Source organism: Cervus elaphus, chromosome 5, assembly GCF_910594005.1.
Source record: "Cervus elaphus chromosome 5, mCerEla1.1, whole genome shotgun sequence".
Classification (NCBI taxonomy): domain Eukaryota; kingdom Metazoa; phylum Chordata; class Mammalia; order Artiodactyla; family Cervidae; genus Cervus; species Cervus elaphus.
In genome coordinates this window covers 15,240,737-15,258,678 of record NC_057819.1, presented here as the reverse complement: position 1 = coordinate 15,258,678, position 17,942 = coordinate 15,240,737, and the positions used below count along the sequence as shown (strand labels likewise).

Genomic DNA, 17,942 nt, shown 5'->3' with positions numbered 1-17,942 from the left:
AGTGCAGACACAGAGATACATAGAGGATACTTTAGAAGGATGGAGGCGGAGCACCAACCCAAACTAGGAGGAAATGGGGATTATCAGGGAAGGCTTCCTGGAGGAAGAACACTCGACCCTGGCTGGGATGGACTGTGGTGTCAGAGAAGTCTTCCTGGAGGAGAGATACGAGAGCCACAGTTATAAACGACATGTGGGGGTTAAACTGGCAAAGAAGGAGAGGGTCTTCCAGGCGATGGGAACAGTATAAGCCAAAGGCTGGAGGTAAGGAACAGCACAGAATATAGTGCGGGGAGCCTAGAGAGGGAAAGCGGAGAGGGTGGCAAGGCCAGGTGGAGATGGGGAGTGGGTGCGGAGTGCTATGCTAAGGAGATAGGGCCCCCGGCTGTCTTTGTGTGTGCGTAGGGATACATTTTCCTCTTCTCTTTCTGTCTCCTTTTCAGAGCCAAGAAGAAAAGCAAGCCCTTGAACCTCAAGATCCACAGCAGCGTGGGCAGCTGTGAGAACATCCCCTCCCAGCAGCGCTCTCCGCTGCTGTCCGAGCGCTCCCTCCGCTCCTTCTTCGTGGGACATGCGCCCTTCCTGCCCTCCACCCCTCCCGTCCACTCCGAGGTCAATTTCTCTGCAAGTAAGTCCTCCGCACCCGCACCGGGCGGCTGCACCAGCTGCACTCCGCGCCCGGGGCGCGCCCTCTGCTTTTCCTGCCGTGAGAATACCGTAATTGGGAGGCTGTTGTCACTGGTCACGTGTGGTTGCAGGTGTGTAGGGATGACACCGAGAAGCAAGCTAGCAGGACATTCAAGGAAACAGCAGGCTTTTCTCTCCTCTGCTTCTCAGCTGCGCGGTCACAGGATTTTCCCTGGACGCCATGGGCTAAGGCGTCTCTGATTCAATTTTGTAATTTTCTCCCCCACACCGGTCGATGAGTGTAACCTTTACATCTCCATGATGGATTTTGGTTCACACGGGGCTGAGTGGGGCCTGGGGTGGCTTACATTCTGCTGTCGTGAGTTTTGCGGCAAAGTGGTTATTCCTAGGGGTGGAAATGGAACTTTGTGGTGATCAAGGATGAAGTCTCAGAAGGTGTTTAATCTTCTCTGCCCAGAGGCCCGTTTTGCTGAGCAGGCGCAGATGTGGTCAGAGGGGAGCCCCTGAAAAAAGCCCAACCAGTCCTCCAGCCAAGACAACAACTTTATTGCTTGGGAACTTGGGAGGAGGAGGGGGTGCTAGAATGTGAAGGAAATAACCCCGTGCCCTTAATACAGCCAGACTGTGTCCACGTGTTGCTACTCTGATAAGTGATGAATGATGCTCACTGAGCACTAGTGTGTGCATCAGACACATGTGTGATGTCATTTAGTTCTTGCAACAATCAGTGGTACACATGGATTATTCCCATTGTAAAGATGAGGAAATTGAGGCCCAGAGACATCAAAGAATCACCTAAAGTCACACAGCTATGGAGTAGTTGAGTCAGGATTTGAATCAAATTCCTTCTAACTCCAGAGTATACCAGTTCAACCATCATGCCTGATTTTGTAACCAAGTTCCTCAGATACCCAGCAGGACATCTTTCTCTAACTGTGGGATTCTGTTCTTTATCTTTACATAAAGGTTTTTAAAATTCTTTTTAGGGAGCCCATGGACCTGTTAAGGATTGGATGCAATCTATTGGTTCTCTCCCTGGAAAACTGCAGACGGAATGTCCAACACAAATGTTTGGAGTCAGGACTGTCAGGTTCAGAAGCTCTGCCTTACCCCAGCTGGATGGTTGGCCCAGAGCAGAACCGTGAACTCAGTTTATAGTCCACACATGTGTCTCCTGAGTCCACTGCAGGACTCAGTGGAGGGTCTGGTACCAGAAGAGACTTGTGTGGATATCAGGAGAGGCTCCAGAGCCTGGCTTATCTCAGTGCCCAAGGCTACAGGCCCTGAATCAAGCAAACTAAAATAGTGCTCACGACACACGTCGACGCCAGAAAGCCAGTTTATCAATTTGTCAAGAGAAATCACTGTCAGAGGGATTAGAGACACTCCATGATGGTGGGTGGGTCTGCGGTGAGCCTGGTCAAGGGAAAGGGGTGATGACATTTGCAGTGAATATTGGCAGCTGATTGGGGCAGGGTATCATGGCTTTGGAGGGGGCTGCCTGGGTTCCAGCCCCAGCTCTGTTATTTCTGAGCAGTGTGCTGACCTCCAGCAAGTTAAGAGCCTCTCTGAGCCTCAGCTTCCTTAATCTGTGAAATGGGAATAACAATAGCTTCACATCACAGATGTTTGTGAGGACTGGATGAGCTCATATTTGTCAAGTTGCCTGCACAGTACTTGGCACACAGTAAACGCCTCATAATGGCAATTGCTATTCTGGTGTTTATTGTCTCCTTCTCCTAGAGTCATTTCCATCCTCTGGCTCCATGATTAATTTTGAGGCTGTGGCTAAATGCCTTTCAGTTCACCCCCCCCACCCCCAACCCAACTCCCTTTTGGCCCTAAGAGTGCCTGGAATTTACCTTGGCGTGATGCTGGGCACTGCCTCTGGCAGCCATCTGTCTTCAGGCATCGCCATCGTATGAGAGAATGTCAGCATGGCTGCCTCAGAGGGTTTGACCATAGCCCTGGACTTTAATTCCGGCCAGAGGAGAAATATCTCCATCTTACCTTAAAAAAAAAAAACAAAAAAAAAAAAACAGCCGTCAGTCTTGCATGTTCAGACCCCTGCTTCTGTCCCAGAGTTTTGCAAGAATTCACTGTAGTTCCCCATTTTCATGCCTGCCCCCCGTCTCCATCTGAGAGGAGACGCTTCCCTGCCTGCCTATGGGCAGGATCAGAGTCATCCTGAGTTAAACTCAGCTCCCAATACTATGAGGCCCTAGAAGCACAATTTTCTCTCAGGACAGTCCTGGTCCTTGTATGCAGAGAGGCCCCTCCCTGATCTCCCAGGAAGGAGAAAGCTAGCATTTGAGTCTCAGGGAGAGAACAAGTATGTAACCCAAGTATTAGCTGGACTCCCATGGACCAGTCCTATTTTCGATGATCCTAATAAATAATAGAAGCAGAGAAAGCCTGGTGGAAGAGGCTCCAGATCAGGAAATGAGAAGCTCTCCGCTGGGTCTTAGTGTTGTCACCAGTGGCCATGTGACCTTTGTCCTTGCTGGGCATCTCGGTGGCATTGTTACAGTTCAGATGCGTTGCACACTTTGTGGCCGGATATCATTATTCCCATGTTACAGATCAGGAAACTCATGCTCTGAGAGGTGAGTGATCTGGACCACATTATAGGTATTGAATCCAAACACAAACCTGCATCCCGTCTTCCTTTCTCTCTCTGGGTCTCAGTTTCCCCAACTGTACAATAAAAGACTCCATGCAGGTCCATTCCAAAGCTTAGGAACTCTAAGGCTAATCCAGAGAGTATGCAGAGTGGCTTTTCCTAGGCAGATATTTTGACTCACTCAGAATGGCGGTTTGGGAGTCTCTGGGTCAGGGCTGTGGGGAGCACACAGCTGCAGGCACTGGCTCCCCCTTACTATTGACAGTCCGTTCTCACACCACTCTGAGTTCCAGAGGAGAACTTCTGGCCTCTGGGCCCCAGTGCCAGCCTTCCTCCCCTGACCCGGCTGAGGGAACCTCTGAGGCGGTGTCCCTGCCAGGCTGAGTCTGTCCTCCCGTTTGTCACTGTCAGCTCTGGCTGTGTCTGTGCTGTGAAGGGCGGTGAGCCTCCGCCCTGTTATCCCTGATGGTAACGCTGGAAGTCAGCATTAGGAAGATTCTGGCTGCAGAGTGGCCGGGTCTTGGACCCCGGGTGCCCAGCCACCTCGAATGAGCTGCAAGAAGGACTTAACCTCTTGGGGCTCGCCCTGCTTCCCTGGTCTGGGGGTGACGGGCAGGGGAAGGGAGGAGAGTAGAAGGAGTCCTGGCTCCTGAGGAATCCGTCTCTAAGATTAGCCATGGACAAAACAGCAGATATCAGACTCTGCTGCTCAACATGGAGGATGCTGACCGAGGAGTGAACCTGCTTCTCAGAGAAGTAGAGAACCATCACTTACCTCTCCATCCTTGCTGTATTTATTTACTCCATGCTGCGTTCATGCATACCACATTGCCCCTGTATTGTCTCATTGGCTGCCTTCCACCCATGGACCCGTTTTTGGACCAATAAGCTGTGTGTCTGTGGCACCTTGGAGGGCATCTCTGACCCCCAACTGACTCAGTTCAGGTAGCCTCTGTGATCCCTATAAAGGAGCTTCTTCAGAATGAAAAAAAAGATTGCTGCCTACATGGGAACAGTTAATTATTCACCATTCAATACTGGATGGTGGAAGTAATTTGGGGGGTTATAGCGACCAAGTGGTGGCTGACATATCATTGGGCACATCACTGAACCCCGTGAGTCTATTTCTACCCAGCAAAGATGGTAGTGAGGGTAAAATGAGGAAATCCTGTGAATTTCCTAGCATGGGGGCCAGAACTTAAAGCACCAAGTCTCAGTGAAGGGCTGCTTGGGGAGCTCTTGCTGTACATTATGTGATGGAATAGCTTGTAACAATGAGGAAAATGACGATAATAATAGCAGTCGGCATTTATTGCATGTTGACAGTGTCCCAAGCTTCATCAATTCAGGCAAAGCAATTTACTTCTGTTGTTTTGTTTAAGCTTCATAGTCCTCCATCGGGTAGGTACTCTTCAGTTCAGTTCAATTCAGTCGCTCAGTCACGTCTGACTCTTTGCAACCCCATGGACTACAGCACGCCAGGCTTCCTATTATGATGCCCATTTTACAGATGAAGAAGCTGGGGCTGAGAGATTTAAGTCACCGCCCCAAGGTCACAGGCCAGGAAGGGGATGGAGTTTGCTCTCATTCAGAATCCGCCAAATCGGCAACACTGCCATGTGAAATGGCAACACCTTTTCCACTGAAACGTCTTTGTTCAGCAAGTAGGGAGCTTACCTTGTTCGAGGTTTCTCTCTGGCACCCTTGCCTAGTTGGGAGACTGTGTGGTGGGGGCCAGTCTTGCTCCAAGGATGCCTCTTGTTCCCCCAGAGCACAGTGCTTGCTCAACGATCGGCACCCACATTGGCCAGCAGACTGTTATCCCACCAGACAGTGTTTATATTCAGGGGATCCATTGTCCCAGGTGGTGGCCATCCCTGTGGGCAGGGGGCAGGCAGCTGCAGAACACACCCAAAAGATGTCATCCTGAACATCTTTGGTAGAAGATGAGGGGTGATGGGGACTTCTTTTGCCACCTGTAGTTTTTGGAGTGTTTATTAGCTGTCTGGATGGGTGGGTGGGTACTTCAGGGGAGCAGCTGCCAGAACGAACAAGTGACTGATGATACCTGGACATCCCCATCTTGGCCCTGAACACTAGCTGCAGTTGGATGTGAGACCCCGGTCTTATGAAATACTGTCCTTCACCAGGTGTTTGAAGGACAGCATGCCCTCCTCGCCTTGCCCCGTCTCACTGTGCCCTCTTCTCATCTCTTTTCCACGCAGCTCCTGCTCTTTGTTCTGGAGACACAGCGACAGGCAGCTGACCCTCAGCTGAGGGCCTGGCCTCGTGTGCCTTGGGGGGATGAGTCAGAAGCCCGGCTTGTTAGGGAGGCAGCTGCAGGTAGCAATAAAGACTGATGAAGCTGAGCTGCGCGGACTCCCAGGAAACCAGCCACTGGAAGCGTTATCAAGAGACTCGGGATGGAGGTGATTGTATAATGGGGTTTAATGAGGCTTGAGGCCAAGGTTCATTACCGCCACCCCCTGGAAGAGGGGGAAGACGAGTGCGTGCCTTGACAAAAATTGACTGCCTGAACCACATTCTTATCTCAGAATCTGGAGAAATTTTGAGAAATTTGAGTCTGACCTAGCTCGGTGGTGGCATATCTGAGGGGAAGACATATATCCCATACGAGTGACCCAAAGGACTTTTCTCCCCTAGAGTGAGCGAGCGGAAGTCCTGCTCCCCACACCCCCACCCAGGAGACCCAGGAACCGCCCATGTCCCATGCCACCTGGCATCTTTGCAGTATTTTAGAAACTGAGGTCCCAGCAGGTTTCTAACACTTACTGACCATCTGCCACTTGCCAGGCAGGTGCTGCTGTAGGTGCTTTATAGGCTCTCAGACACATGCACCTGGGAACAAGTGAAATGGTACAGAAAGGTTCATAATGAAGACTTTTGTCCCTCACATCATCCCTGTCCCAGTCCTGCTTTTAAAAAATGCTTTCCGTGTCTGCTGCTGCTGCTGGACTCACACAATTTAAGCTAGGTTATAACCTCTTTGCTGTTCTCAAAGCATGTCTCAGACCAGCACCATCCCAAAGCTTGTGAGAAATGCAAATTCTTACTCTTCTCCTTCCAGACCCACTGCATCAGCACCCCTGAGGAGGGTCCAGACTTCTGTATTTTCACCAGCCCTTCAGGGTATTCTGCACTTGAACATTTGAGAATCACTCAGTTATCTCTGTCTCTCTCTTTTGGGACATAGTTTCAAGCTTACAGAAAAGTTGCAAAAACAATACAAAGGTTTCCTGAACCCCCTTAGCTCAGAGTCTGGAGAAGACAATAGCAACCCACTCCAGTACTCTTGCCTGGAAAATCCCATGGATGGAGGAGCCTGGTAGGCTGCAGTCCATGGGATTGCAAAGAGTCGGACATGACTGAGCGCCTTCACTTTCGCTTTTCACTGTCATGCATTGGAGAAGGAAATGTCAACCCACTCCAGTGTTCTTGCCTGGAGAGTCCCAGGGATGGGGGAGCCTGGTGGGCTGCCGTCTATGGGGTTGCACAGAGTCGGACACTACTGAAGTGACTTGGCAGCAGCAGCAGCAGCTCAGGGTCACTAGTTTTTATCATTTCTTTACATTTGCTTCTTCTCTCCAATTCCCCCCACCAACCTCAGTTTCTCTTTCCCTCTCTCTCCCTCCCTCTCTCTCTTTCTCTCCTTTCTGTGGACCATTTGAGACTAGGTTACATATTCTCTTACATAACCACACGTAGTTACCAGATTTAGTAAACTTGATATTCAGTCAAGACTTTCATCTGACCATCTTCCAATTTCAGCAATTTGTCTCAATAGCATCCTTTATAGCTTTTTTTTTTCTGGTGCAGGATCCAATCTGAGGTCACATACTACATTTAGCTGTTATGTTGACCTTAAACAGTTCTTTAGCCCTTGTCATTTTGACTTTGACGTTTCCGAAGAGTAGGGACCAGCCACACACCAGAATGTCCCTCAGTTGGGTTTGTCTGCTGTTTCCTTGTGGTTAGACCTGGTCTGTGCAGCTTTGGCAGGACTTCTGCTCACGCGGCGCCGTGTTTTACTTGGTGCAGGCCTGTCTTCTGTGGGCCAGGCCTGCCAGACCTTTAGCTTTTTCAAAAAAAAAAAAGTCTGAGACCATGATGTTGATGAGAAAGCTCCAAATTTTAAGATCTAAGCACCCAGTGAAAAATCTTTCAACCCTGTGTGAACCAGTTTAAATAGTCCCACAGGCTTGTGGGTCCTACTTGGTCTTGGGTTTCCCAATTTTTAACCTCTGTTCTAGAATCATGGAGATCAGAACAGGTAGGTGCCTCAAAAATAACCAAGTCCAAGCCCTCTTTTTTACAGATGTAGAAAGTGAGACCAGAGAGCAGAAGGGACTTGCCCAGGGTTACAGAGCTGGGTTTGAACCCAGGTCTCCTGATGCCCAGCTAGTGGTTCTCTGTTACACCAAGATGGTTGGAAAACTGAAGCTTCATAAAGTTTTGTGCTTAAAATGCCCCAGAGGAAGGAAACAGTGTCTTATTAAAAGGTGATGTATTTTGTGTGTATGGAGGGCTGGTAATGTGTGAGGTAGGTGTGTGTGTGTGTGTGTGTGTGTGTGTGTGTGTGTGTGTGTGTGTGTGTATCTATGTTTTATGCGAGGCCACTATTGGATTTTTATCAACTCCTTCTCTGATGTGCCCATATATTTTGTAATTCCTGCCTTAGCACAAACAATTTGGGCTCAGCATGCAGTGGACAACCTTAGACCTTTTGTTATAATTACTCCCACCAGGAACGATGGCAGCAAAAATTGGTTGGTAAGTGGTTGGCACTTGGAACTGGGTGGGGGAGTCATTTGTGCCTTTTGGAGTGAGTCCTGATCCTCAGTCAGGTACACACTGTCGGCGTGGACATCCTGTTCCTGTGTCTGATTGTGCTTTTGTCCCACCAACAGCCCCTCCTGCACAAATAAATATTTTTGAACGGACAGTACCATTTGTGAGCATGCCCTTTGTGGCCAGCATTGTGAGTCTATAGCTCCCCAGGGTCTTGAAGGCAAAGTAGAAAAGATTCTGCTTTTCAGAGATGCTGAGCTGGATGGTTTTGGCATCACTGAGGCAGGAACTGAAGTTGCTAGACTTCAATGCAGTCTTTGTATTTTATGGATGGTTTTCCTGACCAGAGAAACAAGTGTCCAAGCAAAATTCTGCCAGAAACTATTTTGTTAATCAGAAAATAAGCAGGTCTTTATTGCTTCATGATAGTGGTTGTACGGACATATGGCTTTGTTACAAGTAATAGTAAACAAACTTGAGCCTTTTTTGTGTGTGTGAAAGTCACTTATTGGCACATGTAAGTGAAAAGTCCAGGGGTTGTGTGAGCTTCAGGCATGGCTAGATCTAGGGGCTCAGTTCATGTCAGGACTCTGTATCTCTCAGCTCTCCTCCTCTCCAGGGTGGCTTCACTTTTAGGCTTTCATGTGGTGACTGTATGGCCTCAGAAGTTCCAGTCCCTTCCCTCTTCTGGTCCATGGTAAAGGATTGAGATTGTTTAAGTCTGAGATTCACTGGGTCAACCAGCATGACCATGTACTCACCTCTGAACCAATCAGTGGAGTCAGGAAAATGGGGTGGAAACTTTCTCGTTTAATCCTGAGTTGTGATTTTTACTTTGGGGCTTAGAAATGGAATCTTTTTGCCTAAAAAGGGAACATGAATGCTGGGGAAGCTGACAACCAGTGCCCATTAGAGTAGAAATGAGCAACAATGGTCCCTGTCTTCAAGAGCTTTGAGGAGCATCTCTCTGGTCAAATTAGTTCATGATCCAAGTTAGTGGGGCCTTGTCTCCACTACTGTACAGAAAGCTCTTTCCTATTTCTGAGGGTCTCCCTTGGGCTGTATTTCTCAGGGATCCCTGACAAGGAGTTTCTTTTCTATCCCTCTGACACTCCTGTGGTGGGGTCTCCAGGAAGCACACAGCCTGTCAGGGAAGGTTAACCCGTGGTTCCAGGTGGCGACTCGGCTCCACTGGCAATTTGAAGCCATAGCATCTTGGTATTAGCCAGGCATGGGATGGCGAGTTGGACGAACCTGGGTATGAATCTCATCTCTGCCATTTATTGCCTAACATCTCTGAGCCTCAGTTTCCCCATCTTCAGGACAGAACTTAATAGGCCTTGCTCATGGAGTAGTTATTAGGATTTGAAATAAAAGGAAGCTGAGCACTGTGCCTGTTGCTTAGACAGCATTACATGTTTTGCTGTGATCATCAGTACTATCATATAGGATTTGTGTTTCAGTTAGCTTTGATCCTCCCTGGTTTCTGCTGGACATCAGTCCAAACCACCCCTGCCACCCACACCACACCTGAATGGAACCATCACTACTGATTGAATTCCGGACGAGTAAAGTGTGATACCGAGCAAGTTAGTCCTTGTGGGCTTTTCTGGTCCTTGTGCCCATACCTGCCTTCAATGACATGTCCTTTGCTAATTCTAACAACAGAAGGTTTTCTTTTCACAGACATAGAGTCCACTCTTCTCATCCCCAGGACTGTGCTCCTGGACTCCCCTCCTGATGACCTTTTCCATCACTCATATGACACACAGGCTGTCCTGTTCTAGGATGTAGCTCTGATAACTCTGATCTTTCTCCCGGACATTTTGCCTGTTACTCGTTTTGAGTGGGGCTTCCCAGGTGGTTCAGCGGTAGAGTCTGCCTGCCAATGCAGGAGATGCAGGAGACATGGCTTCAATCCCTGGGTCAGGAAGATTCTCTGGGAGAGGAAATGGCAACCCACCCCGGTATTCTTGTCTGAAAAATCCCATGGGCAGAGGAGTCTGGCAGGCCACAGTCCATGGGGTCGTGAAGAGTCGGACACGACCTGGTAACTGACCGTGCACACACTCCTTCTCAACCGGGAGAGTCGCCCTTCTCCAAAGACTAGGTTGCCTCCTGGGCCTCAGGTGGACCTGTCCCCGCCCCATCCCTGCTGGCCTTACTGGTCTTGGGTGCACACCCTTGCTCGAATGCCCCACCCCACCAGCATCCAGGCAGGATCTGGGTACCTGTGTTTCATTCCAGGCACATTCTTCTCAGCCAGGATATGAGTGGCAAGTGTCTCACTGTGCTCCACGCTGCTCTGTCTGAGGCCCCTGTTAAAGCGATTCTCCCCTCGGCTGAAAGTCAGGGCATCCCCAGGCAGGCATGGTGGACACAGTGCCAGCATCCTTTATCTTTGCCCCCAACTCCTCCCTTTTCTGTTTTCTCTCCTCCCTTCTCTGTTTTCTCTCCTCCCTCTCTTTCTCCATCCTGTCTGTCTCAGTGTCTGTCTCTCTGGATTGGTCAGCCTCTTTTTCTGTTGGTTTTCCCTGGGAACACTGTCACCCTCCTCTTTTCTCCCGTGGTGTCACCTTCACACTTTCAGTCCCCCTCCCAGCCCTAGCCTTGCTGACGTTCCCTCTCTCTCTTCTCCTCTGTCTTTCTCTCTTCACCCTGCTGTCTCCAGTTACCCACCTTCCCAGCCTGACTCTTCCAGCCACTTTGTGCTGCGTTCCTTGATAGAGGTGATCTGAATTTGGTGGCTTGGGGGCTGGAGAGAGGGACGACTAACCCCGCCCCCCAAGAAAAAACCCCCAAAGTGCCTGTCTGTTAGGGATTCATTACAAATCGTAGGGGTAGATGGCAGAAGTGTCCTGTCTGGGGCAGGGGCTGGCCTGCCTCTTCTGGATGAACCCCACTGCTGATCCCATCATGACAGAACTGGGATCTTAGGTCCTTAGGTGCTAATTGGCACAACTCAGCCTGCTTCCAGCCAGGGTCATTATTTTCTGTTTCCCCAAGCCTTCCATGCTGCATTTGGCCTCAGCACTTTCTGGAAACCCCAGGAGACACTGAGAGTATTTAGGCCAGGGCTCAGCAATTTTTCCTGTGACCAGAGAGCAAATATTTCCAGCTTTGCAAGTCAACAGTCTCAACTACTAACTCTTTAATAGTAGCATGAATATAGCCTTATGTAACCAAAGGGGTAGGGCTGTGTTCCAATAAAGCTTTATTTACAAAACAGGCAGTGGGCTAACTTGGGCTCAGACTTGGAAGCTAAACAAGCCCCGTTTTCAGCTCCCAGCTCTGCCCCCTACCGGCTAGGAGACCTCGGGCGAGTGAGGTCTCTGAGCTGCTGTTTCTCATCTGCAAAATTAGGAGAACATTTGGGCTTCCCTCATAGGGTGGTTTTAAGATTAAATGAGAGAATGCCTGTAAACTGCTAGCACAGGGCCAGGCACATGGTGAGCAGGCAATAAATATCTGCAATTATTATTTATATAATGTTGCTAATATGTGTACATGTTATATATAACACTCATATATATGTTATATATATTATATATACACATATATGTTTGTTTATATATATATATACACACACACACACACACACACACATGCAGACATACGCACAGGCATACACAAATGCTCCACGAGATGCAGTTGTTTTCTGTGATGGATTTGGAATTAGAGGAAGAACCAAAACAGTGTGGTTTTTGGTTAGGCTTCTGCACCCACCTTACTTAATGAGGCCACTTCACAGTTGGTCCTCATGAGAAGCCAGGGCTTTAATCCAGGACCCATTTCCTCTGTCAGGGTAGCCATACCCACCACCCAGTTCATCCACATTGAGGTGATTGCTGTTCACAACCCCTTCCAAGCAGCATGGGATTCGGTTTCCAGTGACAGTGAGTGGAGAGACAGACTATGAAATCAAGATTTGCACCAGGGCCAGAACAGCTTCTGCTCATATGTAAACTTAATCCCAAGAGCAGATGTATGGTTTGGGAGACCCAGGCATCTAGACAGAGGAAACAGTCCTTACTTACCCAGTTTCACTTCCTTTAGAAATCCCACAGAATCTGGACAAAAGAAAAAAAGAGTGGGGGTTGCTGGTGAAAGAAGAGTATCTGGCTTAGGCACCTCCAAGACTGCATTCCTCAGGGCTTTTTCTGATGCAGAGACCTTCCACATACTGGCGTCAGAAGATAAAAGGGAAGTTGCTGGTTTAGGTACTGGGGGAGAAAAAGCCTAGACATAAACAAGGTCTTCAGGAATGGCTGGATCCAGAAGCCAGTGTCATCAGACTGTGTTCTTTTTGTCTCTTGTCTCACATTATGCTTTCCATTTTATGAGTTTCTTTCTCAGGTAGGCGCTCCCTTCATGGAAGCCTTTGGCTGGCCCAGGTTTCCATCCTTAGAGATCTAAGTGCATCAACCCCCTGAAATAGCTGGATTGCCTTTAAGGGGACTAGATCTCCAGGGAACACCAGGGTGATGTAACCTCCAGAATAGGGATGCTGAGCAGACAAGAGCAACAACTGCTCCTACAAAACTGTCTGTGGGTTGATTACCTATGATTCACGCTCTCACTTGTTTCTCTCCTCATTGAGGAGCCAGGGGAAGTGTGAATGATTAGTAAATCAGAAAAAGAGTGAACCTATTTGATGAGTTCCACTTCCCTTTCTGTTTACTTGAGATTCCCACTTTCAGAGGGTGTCAGGAATCTTTTCCCTTTTGATCAGCCATGAAATAAGAAGGAACTCAGTGGTTCCAACCCTAATTGTACATCCCAATCACCTGGGCAGGGAGGGCTTTTCAAAATTCTGGTTCCCAGGCTGAAGCCCCTGTCCAGTGACGCCAGAGTCACTGGAAGGTGAAGCCCACTTTTCAGTGCTCCCTGGGTGATTACAGTATGCAGCCAACATCAAGAACCACAGATCCAGCTGGAGTGGCCAGCATATTCAGAAGCTATCCTAGACAGGCGGGGCTAAGTTCTTGTAGGACTTTCTAAAGACCTACGTCATCTCTGTGGATACTGGGAACTGTCTTCTCGTCTCAAGCTCTAGAATTAAATAGAAGACAAGTTTTGGTCTACAGTGTGACCCATGTGATTTACAGGTGTTGGGCCCCTGCTGGGGCCATGATTCACCGCTGCTGTTCCTGCCTGCTAGCACACTGATTACTGTCAGATTATCTGGTCTCCTTGCTGCATCTTAAGCTGGGCTGACACTGAGGCAGCAACATGGGATTTTGAAAGCATATATGCAGAGGTGGAGGAAGTGGGTGGGCGGACAGGTGTGAAATACAGACAGGACTGTGGTTCCTGGGGTGGATGACAGATGGATCAGGTTATGGCAACAGGGCCAATGAGGAGACTTGGACACCTGTTCAAAGGGCTTCAAATATCTGCAGTTCTCCTCCTAGGCTCATTCAGTGCTGGTGAAGGGCTTACAAAATCAGGAGCTATGCAAAAGCATCTGAACCTCCTCTTGTTGAGTGAGAGGAGACCCTAGAAGGTCCTGTACTGGTTCTAATGTGTCAGCTGTTCAAGAGTCTCTTTCCCATTCCAATCTCTGAGGCTGGGCCCGGAATCTGGGAATTGAACAAGCACCCTTGAATTATGCCCCAGTTTGGGACCTGGGGCTGTTTTTAACTGGCTTCCAGCTAGATAAAAGAAACAAACTGTGTTTCCACAAAGTATGTTAGTGAGTTAAATAAGCAGCCTTTTAGTTTGAGATTGTTGTTATTCAGTCGCTCAGTTGTGTCTGATTCTGCGATCACGTGGACTGCAGCAGGCCAGGCTTCCTTGTCCTTCATTATCTCCCGGAGTTTGCTCAAACTCATGTCCATTGAGTTGGTGATGCCATCCAACCATCTCATCCTCTGTCGCCCCCTTCTCCTCCTGCTCTCAATCTTTCCCAACATCAGAGTCTTTTCCAATGAGTCAGCTCTTCTCATCAGGTGACTAAAGTATTGGAGCTTCAGCTTCCAATGAACATTCGTTTAGGACTGATTTCCTTTAGTTTGAGATAATATCCATCAAAACTTTTTGGTATTAAATATCCTTTTTAAAGTGAAATGATGGGTAATTATAGATGGTTTTTTTCTTTTTTTTTTTTACACCTAGTGTCCTTTCTTAGAAACAGACATTGCTAACTGTAAGTCGTCTCCTGTTTATTAAATATTCTGGTCCGTAAAATTCAAGTCAGGAACTCTTTCTCTAGATTGGAGTTTTAAAGATCAATTATTAACATTATTGAACAAAAGCCCCTTCTTCAAAAAGAAGCTCATATAACCCCTTACTGTATGAATCAACAGATGAAAGGGGAGTTGTTCTGGGTTTTGTAAAAGTAGGTGGCCTGGTGTTCCATGCCCTGGCTCTCCCCTCAGTGATGGCTTTGGAGATACTTCTTTGAAATTCAGTTTGGAACTGCTATCTCAGAAATTTCTTTAAATGATTCGAATTGGAAACCCAAGACCCTAGGATGGAGAGCATTCTCTCAAACTCCTGGTTCCTAATTCGGTCCAGTCATTCCAAGGGTTCATGTCACTGATGAATTAAAAAGACCCTCCCATCCCCCACCAACCCCAGAATGGAGTTAGCACCTGGTAGGTGTTGGGGGTATCATCTTCATTGTAATAACCCCTATTTTCTCACTTTGAAAATGAGAAGAACATAGCCCAGGGAAGTGAAATGACTTTCTCAGGGTCACCAAGAAGGAGGAAGGACTTGGGGTCAGGACTTGGTTTACCTTGAGGTCCAGAGCACCTTTCCGCTTTCCCTTATGCAACAAAGCTGGCTCTGGCGTCTCGGAGGGAGCTTCGAAAATATTCAGGAACTATGGCTTTTCCGATAGTATAACGTATGAGTCTGTCTCTTCAAGAGTCATTCCTCCATCTGTCCATCCAACCAAAAATATTTCAGATTGTCTCCTCCCTGTGTGGGTACCAGGGATACGGGGATGTGTAGACATTCAAGATCTCCATCTTCACGGAGCAGCCAGACTGCTGGGGGAAACAGATATAAAGAGCCACTGGCTATGGCGGTGATAAAAGCTGCGAGTGAATGTCCAAGATGCTATGCAAATTAAAACAGGAGCGATGATGGGAGTGGGCAGAGCAGGGATGTCTAGTCCAGCCAAGGAGCCAGAGAAGGCTTCCACGAGCATGGGCTGTTTATGCTGAGACGTGAAGGCTAGGTGGGGCCAGTCAGATAATGTGATGGACATGCATTTAAGGCAGAAAGAACAGCCTGGGCTGAAAGAGTTGGACAGGTTTCAGGAACCCAGGAGCCTGTGGATGAGGCAGGGCAGAGAGAAAGAGATGAACAGGAGCCCAGATCCAGAATTTTGTTTTAGTGTATGGGGTTTAGTACTGCGGGAAGCTTTTAAGCCTCAGGTCTCAGGCACTTACTCAGCTGTGCTCCTTCACCCTTCCCTTTAATGACATCTCCTGCTCTCTGACAGGTGGGTCTGTTATGGGTTGAATTGAGATCCCCTCAAAAATATGTTGTAGTCCTAGCCCCCCAGGACAGAACATGCTCTTATTTGGAAAGGGGGTCATTGCAGGTATAATTAGCCAAGTTACGATGAGGTTATAATAGAGCAGGGCAAGCCCTTCATCCAACATGACTGGTATCCTTCTAAGAAGAGGGAAATTTGGACACCAAGGCAGAGACTGGAGGGGCACAGCTGCAAACAAAGGGGCCCCCAAAGTTGACGGCCACCCCCAGAAACTGAAGGAGACAAGGAAGGGTTGCATTTAGTCGTGATTTCAGGTTTCTGGCCTGTAAAGCCATGAGAGAATACATCTCTGCTGTTTGAATGCATCCAGTTTGGGGCACTCTGTTACGGCAGCCCCCTGACAGTAATAGGCATTGCTAAGGGGTACATCTTCAGCCCTGACGTATGCGAGTGCCATGCTCATGAGTCAGTCTCCCGGTGACTGTATAATGGGTCTGGGAGTAAACTGGGTGCTTTTTGGGAAAATGACATGAGCTCTTCTCAGCTGTGAAATTGCTCGTCAATCAGTGCGTTCGAGTGATCACCTCGCAGATGGCCTCCTAGTGACCATAAAGAGTTAGTGCTGCTTCCCAAGATGGCCTGCTGGCTCCCTAGATGGCCGTTTGCCACAGAAGAGAGTCTGGACGTGCAGCCCACGGGACCTCTTGGCGGAGGAGGGGGTGGGAGCCAATTAGGCACAGCTGTTGCCGCCCACCCTCAGGCGCACGTGTCTATACTGCCTGCAACACTATGGGAATAAGCTCTTTGGAATCAGCCATTGTCCCAGCCCAGAAAGCCTCAGTGGAAGCCCCTTTGTACCCTATTGTCACCCCATTTTGTGAGTTAATGGTAAACTGGGTACGATGTCTCTTAATTCACAAAGGGTGTTAGTCTGATGTTGGTGTCTATGTAATGAGTGTTGAATAGATTAGAAACTCCGAAGTGTGAGCCGGGGCCTGCGATCCCTCACTGTGCAGTGTTGGCAGGGTTAGTCAACCTCTCTGAGACTCAGTGTCCCCTTTGGAAAGTGAAGATTCTGCTACTTCCCCACACAGTAATATGATAAAGATTAGATTCAAGAATGAATGGCTAAGTGGCTTCTATACTGAAGAATTCTGCCCCATTGGGGAAGGCTGTTTGAAGGAGTTGCTAGGCAGGCTGACAGAGGCTTTTTTTAAAAAAAATTTATTGACACACAGTTGATTTACGATATTGTCTTAGTTTCAGATGTACAGATTTATACATATTATATATATATATTACATATATATTCTTTTTCAGAGTCTTTTCCATTGTACATTATTATAAGATATCATGTAGTTCCCTGTGCTATACAGTAGGTCTTTGTTGGTTATCTATTTTATATATGTGTATATGTTAATCACAAACTTTTAATTTATCTCCCCGTCTTTCCCTTTTGATAACCACAAGTTTGTTTTCTATGTCTATGAGTCTGTTTCTGTTTTTTTTTTTTCTTTTTTTTTTGTTTGTTTCTGTTTTGTAAAAGGTTCATTTGTACCTTTTTTTAAAGATTCCACATGTAAGTGATGTCATATGATATTTGCCTTTCTCTTTCTGGCTTACTTCACTTAGTAGGATAATTTCTAGGTCCATCTGTGTTGCTGAAAATGGCAATATTTCATTTTTTGTGGCTCAGTAATATTCCACTGTGTGTGTGTATTTGTGTGTGTATATATATATATATATATATATATATATACACATACATACACATACATACATACATATATATGTATATATTCCACATCTTCTTTATCCACTCATCCTGAGAGAGGCTGGAGTGAAGCCCCCCACCCCTCTGTTTGGGGTTCAAGGTAGAAAACATCCTTTGATCTTACTGAAAATGACTGATGAGTGGTCGCTGCAGTAGAGATCTCCCAGCCCAATGTTGTTCTGGGTATCCTTCTCACTGTTTTTTCCTTTCTGTAAAATATTTACAAAATATATATCCCAAATGAAAAATAGTGTATTTGCATATATACATAATACATATAGTTTGTCTACAATCTATATATGCTCAAAAGAAAAATGCTACAAGTTTAATGCAATGTTTTAAGATAACAGGTGGACAGACTACAGTGTGTGGGCCAGCTGTCAGTTTTTGTTAATAAAGTTTTATTCAAACCAGGGCTGGGATTAGGGGAGTATCAAGTGAGGCAGGGTTGTGCAAGTGCTTATATAAAAGTTGGATGTTTTGTTTCTAGTGGATTTTTTTGCGCTCAGTTAAAAATGCCACATCGAAATATTTTTATCTTGACACCGGAGTGTTCTGGCCACCTCCTTAAATTCCTGCGGGCTAATGCCCCACTTACCTTCCCCCAGTCCCAGCCCTGATGATAATGCTCAGGA

General features: G+C 47.5%; 1 protein-coding gene across 2 annotated transcripts in view; it reads left to right on the top strand.

Moving 5' to 3' along the window:
* The window catches only part of KSR2 (kinase suppressor of ras 2), a 426,399-nt gene that overhangs the window by 243,491 nt on the left and 164,966 nt on the right, over window positions 1–17,942 (top strand). For both annotated transcript variants that reach the window (XM_043901784.1, XM_043901785.1), the window contains exon 5: window positions 444–628. In XM_043901784.1, coding sequence (XP_043757719.1) covers window positions 444–628 — 185 coding nt within the window. The remainder of the gene's footprint in view (window positions 1–443; window positions 629–17,942) is intronic.